The following is a 17,405-nucleotide window of genomic DNA, read 5'->3' as shown; positions in this document are numbered from 1 at the left end:
GAGCCTGAGATCCTTTTAGCATGCACAGCTTGTGACTTATCCAGGGAATGGTTATTCTGAGTTTCAGTGTATGTGTCATAAATGCACAATGTGTTAGCTTGAAGTTGGGCATCACTTTTAAGTGTTTGGTGCAGTTACCTGAGCGAGAACAATTTAAGTTTAGTTGCTCGTTCTTCAGGATGAAAGTTGGATAAAGTTGATCTCAGCTGCACATGCATTTGACGTGTACAGGTTCTGTCCTCTGTCAGCGCGGCTGTGAAATGCCTTGCAGCCTGTAGAAGTCAGAGTTTGTTGCTGGATTCTCCGGGACTGCATTGTGTGCTTGGCCTCACACCATGAGATTTTACGCCTCTAGCTGCAGAACAGACTGGCACTTGTGATTTTCTTATCTGTTTTGTTTTATAACTGCCATTTTTATTTCTTCTCGTGCAGTAGTATCTTCACCTTTTAGGATCTTTCTCTTTCACCTAAAATGATGAATCAGCAAAGTGTGCTTTCACAGCACCTGCCAAGTGGTATCTCTGTGCCTCACCAAAGCAGTGGAGAAGGCCTGCAAAGAGAGACATATCAGAGGTGTTATGAGCATCTTTGCAAAAGGGCTTAGCTATACCTTTTTTGTGTGTTCTGGCATGTGTGTGTGCTTACTTGTTTATAGTTACTTATTACTTCTTGCTTTGGACATGGAGCTCTAAGACTGTGGAGTGGTCTGTGCCTTGTAAAAAGCCTGTGATGTTCAGCTTGAGTCAATCAACACCCGAGACCCAGCCCAAATTTGTGGCTTCATTACAGGAGGATGTAAAAAAGAGCATTATTTTCAAAACAGAAAAGTATCCATCTTAAATAATTCAAGGGTAATTCTTAAAACCCACAAAAAGGCTCCCTCTCCAAGGGGTGATTGAAAGTAATACTGAGTGGTTAAATGCATAAACTTCAAAATGCAAGAGCCTGTCCTGTGAAGATTGGACTTGGAGACTTTTTTCCTCCTGCACAAGCCCCAAGAGGTTTCCTGTGAGGGCAGGAAGCTTTTTATTACATTTCTATTGGAGGTTGATTCTTTGTCGCATCTGCTGCATGCTTGGATGGCCAGAGAAAAACTTTATTCACGTATTTCAGACTGTTCTATAATAGGATTTGTGTGCACCTGGCTTTCAACCTTACTGACCATACTATTACAGGGAGTGGGGCTCAAAATATAAACAAAAAGGACATTTATTTTCTCAGCCATCATAAGATGGTTTTGTACTGAGTCGTAGGGAGCGCTGATGATTCCTCCTCTTAGGTGAAGGAGAAGGATATAGAATAATGAAACGAATACAAGCCACTTAAAAAGGAAATCATGATACTGGTTTGTATGTCTGTATTTGAGCTAGATACTTAAGACTTTTTTTAGCTAGTGAATTGAAATAGGAACTTTTGGTCTTCATCCATTTGCCTCTATTGTAGTTACCTGGCTTAGGATAAAGTGGGTTTTGCTCCAGAGGTGCATTTTACAATTCACTTTCTATAAAATTGAGTCAAGGTGACTAAATTACATCTAGGTACCAAAATGTGATTTAAGTGCATCCCAGGTAGCAACCACTGAACAACACATACAATGTAATAAATGAGCAGAAAATGTGTGTAATTCTTGTTTCAATGGACTTCGATGTTTTACAAGAAAAGTGTAGGTTCAAATTTAGTTTCAAGTTTTTGAATGTTTTTACAGGGATAGTGTTTGTGGTTTGGCTTCAACTGCAAGCTAATAAATGGGAGTATATTCAGCTTGTCCATATTCCTCTTTAAATTGTTTCAGCTGCTTTCTCCTTGCCACAGCCTTCGTGTTGGATGAAATTAATGAGCTATCCCACCTATGGGATTGTTCTGTTTTTCAAATTTGATACTTCAAGTATTTCTGTATTAATTATTTAGGGAGGTGTATTCATGTAGCACTTAAGGCACATATCCTAAGTGCAAAGAGAAAGTGTCTGAAATCCAAGTTGCTTCTCACATTATGTTTTTGTTAAGTCTCTTTTCAGAAAAACTAGGGTTGTTATTTAAAACCATCAGAAGTGAAATACATTTTGCATTGGAGTTGTGCGATTAGATTTTTAATTCTTCCAGTCCTAATTTGGCAAGTCTTTCAGTAACAAGATTTCTTAAAATCCAGACAGTTTCTGATTGAATAAATATGCAAGACAAAGTCAAAGAGTACTACCAATTTCATCATAATGTGGTCAATATACATTCTTTTCTATGAATAAAAACAGTCCTCGTCATAGAGGATGGCTGGACTTGGCTTAATCATCCAAATTCAGGAATCTGCATGTGACCTCGGTTGTCTAAGGAGCCATTGTGCTCAGTGGAGATCTCCCTGGTGCAGTTGCTGTACAGAGGCTGCAGAGCTGCTCCGCTTACCCTAAAATAGAATATGTAGCGGCAGGTCAGCTCAGTCCCTCCGGAGGCTTCAATGACTCTTTTGGTTGGATCAGATGCAACTTAATTTTGTTGAATTTCACGCAAGTGAAGCTGTTAGCACTGATTGTAATGGTGCATCTAGCATGTCGGTGGGGCACATAAATTGATCTGTCTGAAAAACACGTATAAAACATTAAAACCAACAATTTCTGTCTATCAGCATTGCATTTTTCATTATGTAAAGGAGTTTGAAGTGTGTCGTGTAAGCTGTGTCTCTAGGTAGTATGAAATAGAAGTCAAATTTAATAGTGGCAAACATACAGGGCGTTACAGTATTGGTAAGGTTATAATGCTGGTAGAAAGCATAAATCACTGCTAGGATAGTAAGTTCTGAATTTTATTTGTGAGAGGAGAAGCGCAGAGATAAGGCTGTGTGTATCTTCCTCAGAACAAACAAAAGGTTATAGTGGTTCAGGTTTTGGTGAGCTTGGGAGACTGAAGGGAAGACAGCAGCATTTGAGGAAAGGTGAAAGATGAGCGGAATAAATTTTCAAATGTGTATGCAGAGGAAAACAGTTGGATTTTGGGAGCGATGAGAAGGGAGAAGCTGTAAATTTTCTACACAGGGAGAGAGAGGACTCTCCAGGGACCTACAGGTTATGCTCCTGAGTGGAGGGGGGGAGAGAGAGGTGTCAGGATGGTGGTGTTAAAAGGGGCAGATAATTGAGTTGGCAGTAAGACATGTCGTATCTGTTAACTTAAATTGAGTAGAGAGAAGTGACAAACTCTGACATACGTTTGGATGTCGTCAGGGAGGGAAGTTGCATACAGGGAAGGGAGTAGGAGATCTGGGCAGAACTTTGTGGTATTACATACGAAAAAAAAAAAAGTGAGAAGAGAGTGTGAAGTATCCAGTGAAAGACACTGAAGAAATTACTGGATGGATAAAAGCAACACTAAGAATGGGCTGCACGAGCCAAGAGAACAGATTTCCTCTCATTCTTTAAGGACATTTAAGGTTTGTGTGAAAAGAATCCAGAAAGTTTTCAGAGTCTGTGGCTTTGGAGACATTTAGAAATCATTTCAGCAAAGCGCCGTACTGGTAAACCAGATTGTTTACTTTCATATTCCCCGCTGATCTGGAGACAGTAAGTGTGGATAGAGCAGTTGAATTCTAAAATAAAAGGTGTGATTAGGAACTGATTAGGAAGCAAAGAGTATGTTTTAGGTTTTTGGTTGCCGTGGAAGACCACAGTAAGCTTGAATGTGAAGGCACTGAAATGAGCTTTGATAGTTGTTAATTTGGAGGGTTAATTGCACAGCTACAGGGAGATGATGATGTGAGGGAGAGGTAATGAAAACTGAAACAGGAGGAGAGAGGGAATTAGAGAGGAGATGATCTGGCAAGTCACCATCTTATCTTTGATAAGAGAGAAGGCTGGAAAATAATTTTTATCTTTGTGTTCATCTTCCTGGGGTGGGTTGCAAAGTTTGAAGGAAGGCAAAGCAGAAGACATCAGTTTTGCTATGGGAGCTGTTCTTTAATTGTTTCATCTGATCTAAGATGGCCTCTCTGAAATCGTATTTTTGACGTCAAAGCAAATAGTTTTATACCTTTTAGGCTGCAGGTGCATTTAGCAAGGCCTCAGCAATTTCACAAGTAGTCCTACATTGCTTTCCTTTAGTAGATTTGAGCAGAAAGCTGGGGGGCCTCATATTCCAGGTCAGAATGTCTTTGTTTCAGAGATCAGGAACATAGAAGCGCTCATCAGTTCTCATGCATAGCTTGAACCTTCTGTGATGGCTGGTATCTTGATGCTAATGACCTGATTATTACTAGTTTTTATTTAATTATTATTAATTAATTTTAAATGACCTGTTTGGGGGTAGCATCACAGATAAGATAGTGGCAAGGAAGTATCAAGAGAAACCAGGCATTTTGTAATGCAAAGAGCAAGTGCAAGTTGCTTCCGTTTTTCACTTCAGCAGTCATACTAGTCAATTATTATAGAAATTCTAAAATTAATGTATTAAACTGCATTAGTATTAATCCCAGTAAATTTAATTTATGCAATACTTAGTAAGTTATCTTTTTGCTTGGTTTTTTTTCCCCCAAGTATTTTGCATTGGAAAATAGGCTTGTTTACATTGTGGGTCTGAAGTCATATAAAATGCTGTGTATTCGTTTCAGGTGAGCACCAGGGTGTAAATATATGATCAGTCCTTTTTTATGCAGCTATAGCATTATCTGTGGGTTTGAACGTTAGGAGAGGGTAGGTGGACAGAGTAAATGCTGGTAATTACTAGCCAATTCTGAGTTCTGAAAAAGGGGTTTTATATGACAGTAACAAATGACAGGACCAACATGGTATTATCAATTGATCATGCTATGAGCAAAAGTAGAAGTGATGTAGGTACTACTCATTAAACATTGTTAATGTATGCAGGAAAGTATGTGGTATTTTAAAGAGCTTTCCTGCTGTGTCACTAATCTTCCAACGTTCTATGCTGTGTTCTCTACAGAACTACAGTAGAAGAGGCAGCAGTCACTCTCACGTCTCCCTACATTGGGAATGCAGCGATCTTTCTTAGTGGGGAAGGTGGTAGAGCAGGACAGCACAATTTTGTAGGTGGAAGAGGCAATGGCACCTATAGTGAAGGTTTCCTAACCAATTCAATTGTAAAAACCTGGTTTTGTTGTTTTTTAACTAGCCAAACTTTCAGACAAGCGCTGTGGAGGACAACTGTCTTCCTGTGCTGTTGGTGGGAAGGAGGAGGTAGATGCACCTGTGATGCAAAACAAGTAGTGAGCATTGAGAACAAACAGGTTTGGAATGGTAGTAATGACGAGTGTTTATAACCACTGTAGCGCAGTCATCTCCAGAACTGTGAATTGAACCTAAAGATCTGGATTTTCATCACTACTCTCCTGTTCTGGGTCTCTTTCCTATCTTCAGATTTTCTCAGTGGGAGAGAAAGTGTCCACCAGGCCAGTAGGCAGATGGTGTTTCCAGATCTGGTTTTGGAGCAAGGCGTATAGGCAGAAAAGGTTAAAAAGATCTTTTAGAAATTGAGGAGGAGAAAACATGACTTGGAAGCCTGGTGACTGAGGTACTCACCTGGAATTAGAGGCCCAGGTCTTTATGTTCAGGTCCATGTTTATTTCAGAGAGAACTCTTGCTAGACCTAGTTCTGAACATACATGGAAACTGGCTTAAAATAGTATGCAGAATCTTGATTCTTACACGTACAAAAATAGATGTGTGATTCTTGCAATCTTGGCTTTTTTCTTAATAGCATTAGTATATATTTGAACATGGGAGGAATACTGAAATTCTCTTGGGTTTTGTTTTATTGCTTTATAAAGAGTAGTCAACCTAAAAATTAGACAGCGTTACTGTTTCATTGTCAGCACCCTTTCTTAGATTATCCTATTGACTTCCATATTTTAGGGATTCTTATTCCAGTTCTTCTACTTCATTATAAAATGTCAGAGCTTTAAAATTAATTGTCTTGCTCTTGTCCTAAACAGGTTTTGTTTTGCTCTTTTTTGTCTCTCTTGCTTTCCTTCATTCATATCTTGTATCCTGTTTTCCTTCCTACTGCTTGCTTTTCTCCTTTCTCAGTCCCTCCTCCTTTTTCTCCCCAGGTCCAACTCTTTAACTGTCAGCTGAATTAAATTATACTTGGATTACAGTCTTTTTTTTTTTTTCTTCTTCTGTGAAACTGACTGGTCCAAGGTATTCCTGCACATAGAGCATTCCTTTCTTAAGGTGTTTTTCTAGATGGACTTTTTAAGTGTGGCTAGGCAATGTATGGAATTGCCAGAGTTGCATTTAGTTCAGCCCTTTAATTGCGGATTTCAATACCTTTTTCATGTATAAAGGAGTACAGGAGAAACGTAGAATACCTTAAATTGCTGGAATGATTTGATTCGATAATGATCCAAATGTGGCCACTTGTGTTGTTCTGTACCTTTTCACTATGGTGTTACAAACTTACTTTGTTAACCTTGAAAATAAAATTCAGCTTTAGCCTACTAAATGTAGCTGTTCTAGCCTTAAAAAATTATGTAGAGCATTCTTAGATAAGATTTTGCCACACTGTTTTACAATGTTCACTGTTGGGTTTTTTTGATGTCCAGTTGAGGTTCTAAGGCAATATGGCAGAAATGCTGTTTGCCTCCTAGTAGTTTGTTGTCAGAATATTTCAAGGAGAGAAGAAATGCTTGACTATCTGTACTAGTAATTCCTGTGTTCTGCGTTGTGTAGGCTATCAAGTACTAGCTCCCACTGCCTATTACGATCAGACTGGTGCCTTAGTAGTAGGCCCTGGAGCGAGAACTGGCCTTGGAGCACCAGTCAGACTGGTGGCCTCGACTCCTGTTATCATCAGTTCTGCAGCAGCACAAGCAGGTAAGTACTTGATCCTGCATGGAGGCTTCTTCCACTTCTGTACTGAATCTGAACCGTAATGTTGGTTGATTAGTATCTGATATTGTTGATGTGTTTTGTATGCATCTGTGACGTTTTCGAGTTGTGAAGGATATACCGTCCATGCTCTCTGTCTTATTCTCTTGCCTCCCTTTCTCTGAGAGACACTGCTGTTTCTCAGAGAAGTAGTTTTCCTTTTTTAATTCAAATTTACAGTCCTCTCCCCATACATACACAGGCATTTTTCTGCAAATGTTGTTGCTTGTCAGATATGAACATTTTCCCCTTTCGTCTCCCCATGCATATAACATGCACTTCTCATCAATCTCCTAAATGGTGTCCTCTGAGAAGCATCATTTCATTGCTTCGGCCTGGCAGAAGATGATGGAGTGCTCTGGGGCCTTGCTATGCTTTTCTCCGGAAAGTATTTTCTCCTGAAAAGTATGGCAAGGAAAAAACTATAGAATGAACAGCACAAGAGGATAATTAGTTATATCAAAAGTCTCTAGTTTCCTTTTTCTCTTTTTATCAGTAATAAGGTCTGGTACTACTTTACTGAACCACTGTATTTATGCATTTGTTAAATTAAAATCCAAAATACGAACACCAGATTAATTACATTAATCTGTTCAGAAAATCAGATTTTGAGTTATTCTGTAAGCTTCTTTCTCTATGCAGAACTCGCTTCTGACATTAGTAGCTGAAGAGGTCTTTGAATGACTCTTAGCTGCAACTCTGCTATTGCAAGTTTGGATATAGAAGTACAGTGCAGTAAACAGTAATGTCTTATATGTTTACACTGAAAATTCCCTCAATTACATAAACAGTTCTACGGCCTTGATTAGCCTACAATGCATGCTGTCTTTTTTTTTTCCCCCTCGGGTAATTAAGATTGTGTAATACTATAAAGTCTCTTTTAGTCTGTTAATATGTGAATTTCTGCTTGTTTAAAAGGGCTTCGAGAAAATACAATTTAGATCTGAATAGTCCATTTTCAGTCAGAAATGTTTGCGGGAGTAATTATGATTGAAAACATGTGTTTTACAGCTGCAGCTGCTTCAGCTGGAGGAACAGCAAACAATCTCGCGGGAGCCACGAACGGTCTATTTCGGCCACTTGGTGCCCAGCCACAACAACAGCAACAGCAAACAAATAGTAGCCTACAATCCAATTCATTTTATGGCAGTAACTCTTTGACCAATAACTCCCAGAGCAGTTCCCTTTTTTCACATGGTCCTGGCCAACCAGGAAGCACATCCCTTGGCTTTGGAAGTAGCAGCTCTTTAGGAGCAGCTATCGGCTCTGCACTTGGTGGATTTGGCTCATCAGGTAGGTTATTAATATAGTGAGGAAATTCTGTGAGATTTTTGTGGTTAAGCAAAAAAAAAAAATGTATCCAGATGTATTATATACACATACATTTCTAAAAAGAATGCAAAAATAGGTTACTCAGGTTTAAAACAAACTATAGGGGAAGAAAAGCGGGGTTTTAAATTCACTCGGGCTCTGTATACAAGATGCGTTTTTGAAGAATATCCTTTGGTCGTTTCCAAAATACTATTTCATATTGATCATTGTATTCTGCCCCAGAAGTGTGTTATTGTTTTTAGTAAGCTTTTTTTATTATTATTATTTTCAAGGAAGTCTTCATTCTGTGTTTAAAATAACAGTTGATGACTTTTGAGATATGCATTCTTTTGTTGTAATTTTCATGTCAGGAAAATTCCTAAATTTTTTAAAAATTAAATAGCATATAACTTTCTAAATTTAATCTAATATTGAAGTGCTTCTTTCTATAACATTTTTAATAGGATTTTAAAACTGGAAGACTTAATACCCAAGAATAGTCCTTGTTAACTTTAGTAGGTTTAATCACGGATACATTTAAGTATAAATAATTGTGTGCAAGTTTGAGGCCTTGAATTATTTCAGTAGATGCTCCCGAATATTATCAACCCATCTGTGTTTAAAAAAAAAATAAATTAAAATCAATGTTGCCATCATGTTTCTGTTCTATAGCAGAAATGTCTTACAGTTTTTAAACATGCAAGGTAGGTTTTCTTATGTTTCAGATTCAGTATTAGTAAGGCAAGTGAAATATCTTTTCTAAAGAATATTTCCTTTGACTATTAATCTCTAAATTACACCACTGAATTGCTTATTATCATTATTGTTATTATAATCTTAATGAAATCAGTGGAGCATGTTTATAATCTTGTGTATCTTGCAAATGGGTAGAAATTGGGGGAAATTTTGAACTCTGATAGTTTTGTTTTCAAAGTTAAATGCCCCAAGGGAAATAATTTTTTAAAATGTATTTTTTTTTTTTTAAAAAGAATGATTATTGCAAGGTAGCTTAGTATATGGAAAAACAAAAGGAAAAACAGTATTAAACCATGATACCTGTTATTTGGTAACTAAGTGGAGGTGAATAGTGACTTTAAATATACTACGCACCAACACAAAGTTGTTGTTCATAAAATAATCTGAAAAGTTATTTACTTTAACTAAACACTAAACTAATGCTAGGTAATCCAGAATTAAGTTTTACACTGATCCTCTCTAGAATTTGATTTTAAAGAGTGGAGAAGGAGACACTAAAAATACCATCTTTAATTTAAAAACAAAATAAATAAAAAAAAAAAACGTGGAGGCTACTCAGTCATGTAGAGGTTCTTAATTTTGCATAATACCACAGCAGGTAAATCTTACTTACCAAGTCATTGTGCTATTCTAGTCCTTTTTTTTTTTCTTGTAATATAATTTGTCCTGAGCTACTTGTAGGATTTCAGTGAATTCGTAGCAGCTGTGTTTCACTCTTAAGTAGTTTCATTTCATTGAAAGATAGTGATTATAAGTGTATCTGCATATATAATGCAGTGCACACATTTTAAGTCTCTAGGTAGAATAGTTTTAAGTCATAAATGTCTTTGTCCAGCATTATCACAAAAACCTCCATAGAATACAAATTTTAGCTGTGTATCTACTTAAGAAGTATCAGCGTAGTTCTTTCTGGCACAGGAGATTAAGCCTTTTTCTTCTAACAAAGGTCAGTTCCAGAGCTTTGTCCAAAGCCTTCAGCATAGAGAGCATATGCTGAATTTTTGCAGCAGTATCCTAGGTGATTTAATTAGCACGGTAGTTTCCACAGGAAAGCAAGGAAGCCTTTGCTTTTGCAGTTTGAGAAGTGCTGATGAAAGGTGCTATCTAAACCTGAAATATTTTTAGTAGTATTATTGGAATAAAAGTATATTGAAAGTGCCCGTCTGCCAAATATAAATTGTACTTGCCATAATAGCCACTTAAAAAAAAAAAAAGCTTCCTGATAATTTTTTTAAGGCGTTCTTGAGCTGTATGTATATACAAATTGAATTACACAGATGAATAATTATACAAATGGTGTTAATGCATGTTGAGGCAAATTAAAAACAAGTTTTAATTTTTTATTTGCCAAAGTTTCAGCTTCTTTGTAACTCCCCTCAATGTGTTGTAAAGGTTGAATTTCAGTTAAAATATTGCCATGAAGACTGACAGATGGCAATACAGATCTTGCCCTTATGTTTTCAGTTGTTGCAGTGAAAAAAAAAAAAAAAAAAAACAAAACCCTGCAAAAAATGCAGAGATGAGCATGTTCTAGATGAATGACTGAACAATAAAGCAAAAAGCCAGGAAGAGGCGAGCGTACCATATAAATGGCTGTATGTACTTTACAGTCTCCGCTCTTTTATTATAAAGTTATTCATACTCTGTTTTAAAGGTTAAGTTACTGCAGCTTAACAGGTAACTAAGAATTAGATCGGCTACAGCAGCGTTCCAGATGCCTACTTCTGGCTTGTAACCAAGTGTAAAGTAATTGCGTCAGCAAAGGCAGTGGTGAAGAGGGGTAAGCTAATTCAAACTACCTTCTGGTTTCTGTGAACTTTGCTTGTGTGTGTATGTGAAAATGCAGCTCAGCTGGTTCACGGTAGCTTGTTAAGCTGCAGTAATTTAGCTGAGTAAGAAACCCAGAAAGAAAGCTAAAATTTGCTTAGCTTTTTTCATAGTTGGAAAAATAACAATTCGTCATGTAGCGTTGTATTAACGCTGTTCACGTGGTTCACCAGCTGAGCCAGAACCTGTAGAGCTAGTCTTAAATCTTGAGATTTCTTTCCACTCTTGCCTTAATTTGCTCTTCTGATTTCTTATTCTCAGTCTCCTTGCCTAGTTAGTCCGGTGTCTTTTCCTTCTGGCTTCTCCTCTAGATGTCTTCCTTCCCAGTCCAGGCAACATTTATCTCCTGCTTTCCCTCCCTCCCCCTCCCAAATACGTTTCTGTTCCTGCTTGTATTGTGTCATCTTCCCATTATCAGCTTACTGTTCCAGTCTTTTTGCCCCACAGTCATATATACCTTCTACAGCCTAACTTTTCTGCAGATCTGCTTTCTTCTCATCCTCAGTCCTGCTGGTTTTGAAAGTGCTTGCCAGTTTTCTTGCAGTCTCCTTGTTGGCTCCTTTGTCTGACCTTTCTCTCCTCCTGGTTCTGGTTTCTTTTCCTTTTTTTCCTTTTTTTCCTTTTTCCCTGGTCTATTTCTTGTGTTTGGCTTTTGTCTCCTTTGCATTTGAAGTCAAAAACTTCCTTTCCACACTGCCTGATGGGCCTTTGGAACACAAGGTGGGATCTTGGACAGCAGTTTCAGAGCCCACGGCACACGGAAGCCTAGGAGTTCAATTGCAGGGAAAACCTTTATCAGCATCTCAGATGTGCCGTGTATGGGCAGGAGTTTAATTTTTCAGCTATGAGTCTGTAGCAGATCTCTGCTGAACTTGTATGAACTGCGATTTTTGCGAAGATTTTTAGCTCAATCAAAGAGAGCTTTAAAATAAAGGTCTCCTGTTGCTAGCACGTTGGTCTGAGTATGTGAAAGCATTAACTTCTCAAATAATAGGTCGCTGGATTATTTTTGCTAAGGATAAAGCATCTTTCCTTGCCTGGTTTTCTGAAACGGCAGTGGTGTTTGGGCAGAACTTCTTGGAAAAATTTGGTCCAAACAGGTACCTGCCATGAAAAGTATTAGCCCAGCTGCTAACATTAGGAGAAGACAACTTAGTGCCTTAAAATGGGAAGTATCAGGCGACCTTTATATTGGGCCGTGCTGCCAGCTTTAGTGGAAGGTACCTGACAAGGTAAAGATTATGGAAGTATAAATTCTGGCCTTTTCCTTTTTAAGTTGAAGTAAAAATCAATTTTCCAAATTCATTGTAAGAAGCATCTTTGTTATCAGAATATCCATAATCTTTGTTTTGTTCATGAGGAATACTGTTCCGGTGTTTAAAACAGGCGATCTGGTTTAATATTTCACTAGTATGCAACAGATACTAGAATTTAACATTTCTAAAACTTTTTTATTGTTCTCCTAATTTATCCTAGACTATTCATCGCCCTGCTGAATGATGCTGTGCAGGATAACCAGTCCTTCACTAATACACTGTCTCCCAAAGCTTCTAGTCTAATTTGACTTTTAGAAATACTGGTAGCAGTAAAATTACATTTTCAGTTTCTCACCTTGATTTTCCTATCTCTGCTCTGCTTCTCACGTTCTTCTTAGCCTATTCCTCCTTCGTAATATCTTTTCAAAACGCTTCTTTGAGAACCATAATTCTCACAGGGAATTTTAAGTAGTCGTTTTTTTCCTGCAGGTGAGGGGTTCACAAACAAGGGGAAGTTCAGAAACAGCTGAACAGCAACATAGATTATTTTCTGAACCCTTAAACAACAACAATCAATTGTTTCTAGCCTTTTTTTTCCTGAAATCAGGTATCACTGTCTGACTAATAATTAGCAGTGGAAGGAAATCTATTGAAGAGTTTAGTGGAAATATTTTTGGAATCATTTATTCTGTAAAGTGATGGTGTAATCTGATCACAAAAATTTGTCCCAAAGCCTGAAGCCGGGCGGTTAAAACAGAGTACTGCAATATTACTGTGAGAAGTCTAGAATGAACTGTTGAAAGACGTGGGCATTGGTGAAATTACTTATCAGTGGTATGTTTATACCCACTTAGATTTACTTAAAAGCATGTGTGGTTATCACAGTAATTGTCTTTGTCATAACGATTGCTGTAATTATTGTGATCGCGTCTGTTGTTGCCCAGCTGTAGTTGGGGATAGGTTTTATTCAGTTGACACTGTGTAATTAGGGTCTTTTTATTTCTTCTTCAGTTGGCAGTTCTGCAAGTAGTAGTGCCACAAGGAGAGATTCTCTATCTACTAGCTCTGAATTGTACAAAAGATCTAGTAGCAGCCTAGCACCCATAGGGCAGCCATTTTACAATAGTCTGGGATTTTCCTCCTCTCCAAGTCCAATAGGCATGCCTCTGCCAAGCCAAACGCCAGGACATTCACTTACGCCACCGCCATCACTTTCATCACATGGATCCTCATCCAGTTTGCATTTAGGTAAAAAAAAAAAAAAAAAGAAAAAAAAAGAAAAACAAAAAAATCAAAAAAACACTTTTTGTTTGTATGTGTGTTTGTATTTCTATGTGTAAAATATATGTTGCATAAGAGATGTCACATTACCTTTGCTGTTGAACAGTTTTGTAATGAAGAGGGGCCGTTCCTCAAAGGTGAAGAGCACGTTCAAATGCTCATTGATTTCCAATGGAGGGCACTCAGCTTTTTGCAGGATCGGGCCAACAATTGATTTTTCTTCCCTTGCAGAAGCCCAGTAGAGAGCCTAGTAAAGACTTATTGGTGGTCCTTTTTGTATTATGTCTCTACAGTATGACAAGGAAAGGTGCATTATTTTTGTTTCTACTTGAGTGTATTACCACTTTAAGGACTTCTTAAAATGATACTGTGTTTAACAGTGAAGTTGACTTTCGCTACTGCCCCTTGCCATGATAAAGTAGAAAAGTGAGCAGAGATCTCAATGTAAAATGTATTGAAAGGTGATTTTTGAATTGGTGAGCCTTCTACCTCGTGGCTCAGATGCTTTGCCAGGAAGACAATAGTTTTATCACCAGGCTGGTGGAAAACAAAAAAAGAAAATACATTTGCGAAAGAAGTAGCAAAGGCTTTGTCAGTGGTGGCTCTCTGTTATCGGATGTATTTTTTTAAGGAATGATGATAGTAATTTTTTAGAAAATTTCTGAGCTGGTTAGATGACGTGGAAGCTCAACCTTTGGAAAAAAAAAAAAAAAAGATAAACTTCACCACAGCCTATAGTCTATTTACAAGACGGTGCCTCTAGCATGAGGTTACTTGATAAACTTCCCCTTTTTTCGCTGCAAATATTTGTGGCCATTTAATTTGGATGCTAAAATCATACAATGAAACTGGATGTAATTTCAAGATTGAGTTGCCTGTTGCTCCAGTAACTATTCAGTGCACAGTTTTGTGCATGTAATAGGCAGCCTAATCCCCTGTACTTCTGTTAGTGCGAATAAAACGGGACAAAATTTAAAAGTGCCTCCCAAAATACACTTTAAGTGAGAAATGTGTGAGTGACTTGTATAAGAAGGTTAAAAGTAATTTAAATATATTACATTTACAGTTCAGTATCTCCTTCATGGTTAAGTGCTGAATACCCGAAGTAAAACTGGGCAAGGGGATGTTTCAGCACGTTTTATTTTTTTTTACTTACCTTTTTTCCTTTTTCAGGTCTACAAAGTGCACCTTTGGGCTGAGACCAAGCATGGAAAGTTTCAGCCCAAATGGAGGCTTTTGAGAAAGTTCTGAACATCTGACAATGGGGTTATCATGGAAATCTTTTTCTTTCTTTCTTTTCAAAGTACTCTCACAATAGTTTTCATATTACTGAAAACTATACCTAAACCAAATTTTGGAAGGCATTATCTAAAATTCAAAACATGTAAAGTTTTGTGTTGTTTCACATTTGATAGATGTTAAAAGGCTTTTTTCAGTTCTGAGAAAATAAGCTGCGATCATATAGAGGATTACCTCTATCAGCAGAAATTGTTAAATACTGGGTTTAATCCATTTTGGACTGTTTGGCAGTGTGAACTAAGCATAATAGTTTGTTAAAATGATGTTCTAGATCAGTGTGTAAAAGTCAGAATGTACAGTTGTACTCTGAAAATTGACACAACCTTGTTGGCTTCCATGTCTGCTACTGCCTCTTCATCTCCCAAGTGAAGTGGACCTTGATTACGGGTAAAGTTTTTGCTACCTTACCAAATCAATCTGCAATTTGGAAATTGAGGTCTTCTGGATTTTTGCTTTCACAAAAATGCAGTAATGTTTTTTTTAGCATTTCCTGCACTCTGCCCTGTGTCGTATCTTTGTGCAGCTACATCCGAGGCGCACCATCACAAAAAATTGAAGACCGTTCCTGCAGTTAATTGTCTATCCAGTTAAATTTATTCTGGTGTGTTCATCAACCACTCATGGAAGCATTTGTTTTGTTCTCATGTATAAAAAAAATAAAAATAAAAAGGCAAAGCTTTCTCACCAAATGAGAAATTACACCTGAAATCAAAGAGGGAGTGTATCTTAAGAAGGGTATGATTATCACGTAGTCACTTTTCAGAGTAGAACGACATTGTAAATTCATGTCTGCATGCAGTTTCCATTGGTATTCTGATAATGCCTGTCAAATGCAGCTCTCCCTCCACCTTCAAAACTTGTCCTGCCTGCTTATATCAACAGGTTCAGCTAAGTTTAACTCCTGTTTTAAAATGGGCATCAAACTCGGTTGCTCCTGTTCAGCCACCAGAACACTAGAGCACAATACTGGGAAAGGGTGCATGGTTTTATAACCCCTTTGTCAGACACTGCTGCAATTTGTAGCTTAAGACCAGTTTCCCTTTTACAATAAATTTGTGATATTTTACTGTTTTTATCTCTCTGCACCAACTCTTACCCAACATCCTAAAATAGGAATGTGCCGATTACTTTGTTCTAGTGTCAGTTTTCCTGTATTTGAGGGGATTTCTCAGTTGTCTGTAACTGCTTCTTTACTGTAATCGGTTGGAGCAGTAAGGTCATGAATTTGAACTACCCTTTCACTCCCAGGGACAAAAAACTGCAAGAGGAAGTATTTTTCTTATGTTATTAAAAAAAAAAAAATCCTTTTAGATTGGTAGTGCTTACTCTGATAGTACGTTGCAGCATTGTAAGGGTTTGGTGTAGAGTAGGGTTTTTAAAATCTGGGCTTTATGAGGTAATTACTTTTTGTGCATTGCAAGCCAAAGTGGTTAGCGGTTTAGATGGATGTTGTTTTCTCTTCAGAAGTGGTCAGTCAGTCAGGGTAAGAGTAAAGGCCCCTTGGCAAGACAGTATGGGGAGCTTTGCGTTGCCTCTGCTGTGTACCTACTCTGTAGGGCTTCGGTAAACCAGGCGTAATAAGCACTTGCATCGATTCGTAAAATATACATACATATATATGTGTGTAATTCTGTTTTCCATATGAAGATGAAATTTTTAGCTGAGGATGAGATAAAGTTACTCTTTTACAGATGAACAAATACTTTGCAGAAATCAAGCTTAAAGTGTTTATGTACTTATATGTATTTTACTAGAAAATAATGTTGCTGACTGATTCAAACAGTTACTGCGCACTAAATCTGTTTTATGTCTTGGTTAGAAATTATTGAAGAAATACTTTGGTTGTAAGTACTAACAGACTAATGCTATCAAAATAAACGTGCCTAGATCTAGTTTTCAGTATTTTCTTCATGTTCTCCTTTACATTAAATATGCTGTCCATGTTAAGGAGTTCGTAGTTTAACATGCTTTGTGTCCTTGAGGCTTAGTAAGGCTCTTCTTTAGATGGTCTGTATCCTCTTTATTTCTCTCTGCCTCTTTGTCCCTATGGAGTAGCCACAGGGATTTAGGTTCAATTAAATTGTAAAACAACTTAATATTATTCGTTGCATTGGAGATCTGTGTTTTACAAGATCAGAAGTGATAGCTAAGTGATTATGCGAAGAATGAACTGCACGCTTTATTCCCCAGTGGCTTGTAATTGTGTGGCTGTACTGATGCCTGATAACAGTCTCTTAAATTTTCAGTGTTTGCAGAAATGTTTAGACTTTATTCAGTAGGGTATGTTCCCCAAGTGATTTGTAGGACTTAGGCTGTTACCTTTCTAGTTTGGAATCAGAATCTGTAAAACAAGTGTCCTGAGTTCTTGAAGAGCATGGGGATGCGGGACGCTAACCAGGAGGATCTGGGTAACTTGAATTCAGATTTCAGTTTTCCATTTCTAAGCTTTTCACACTGAAAGTTTTCAGGAAGGAGACCATGTGTCCTTATGTCCACACTAATGTTTTGGTGGTTTTGGACTGAGAAAGTAACGAGTACGATATTTCAGAAAGTAGCCCATTGTAGATAAGAGTATATCTGCATATAATAAGTACCTATGACGATATAGTTTTGTTTTGGGGATTTTACTATTTTTCAAATCCCCAAAGTTGCCACTGAGCTGTGACACCGCTGTAATAAAAGGTTACATGAGAAGAAAAGCTAATTACCTATTAAATTACTGTTTTTTATAACAGCATCCAGGGTTTTACAAGGTTAAGCTTTCTGTGTGCTTTTGAAGTATGACAGGTTCTTCTAGGTATGATGGACATGT

General features: G+C 37.6%; 1 protein-coding gene across 16 annotated transcripts in view; it reads left to right on the top strand.

Annotated features, from left to right (window-relative positions):
• PUM2 (pumilio RNA binding family member 2) overlaps positions 1–17,405 on the top strand; it is a 77,741-nt gene that overhangs the window by 47,251 nt on the left and 13,085 nt on the right. For 10 of the 16 annotated variants that reach the window (XR_012586359.1, XR_012586358.1, XM_074581932.1 and 7 more), the window contains 3 exons: positions 6,666–6,809; positions 7,875–8,156; positions 13,025–13,261. Coding sequence is in view for 13 of the 16 variants with exons in the window: in XM_074581932.1 (XP_074438033.1) it covers positions 6,666–6,809; positions 7,875–8,156; positions 13,025–13,261 (663 nt within the window). In the remaining 3 variants the exon portion in view is untranslated. The remainder of the gene's footprint in view (positions 1–6,665; positions 6,810–7,874; positions 8,157–13,024; positions 13,262–17,405) is intronic. The other 6 variants (XR_012586360.1, XM_074581939.1, XM_074581936.1 and 3 more) reach the window with 1 other exon arrangement.

Source organism: Larus michahellis, chromosome 3, assembly GCF_964199755.1.
Source record: "Larus michahellis chromosome 3, bLarMic1.1, whole genome shotgun sequence".
Classification (NCBI taxonomy): Eukaryota; Metazoa; Chordata; class Aves; order Charadriiformes; family Laridae; genus Larus; species Larus michahellis.
This window is presented reverse-complemented; position numbering and strand designations above follow the sequence as displayed.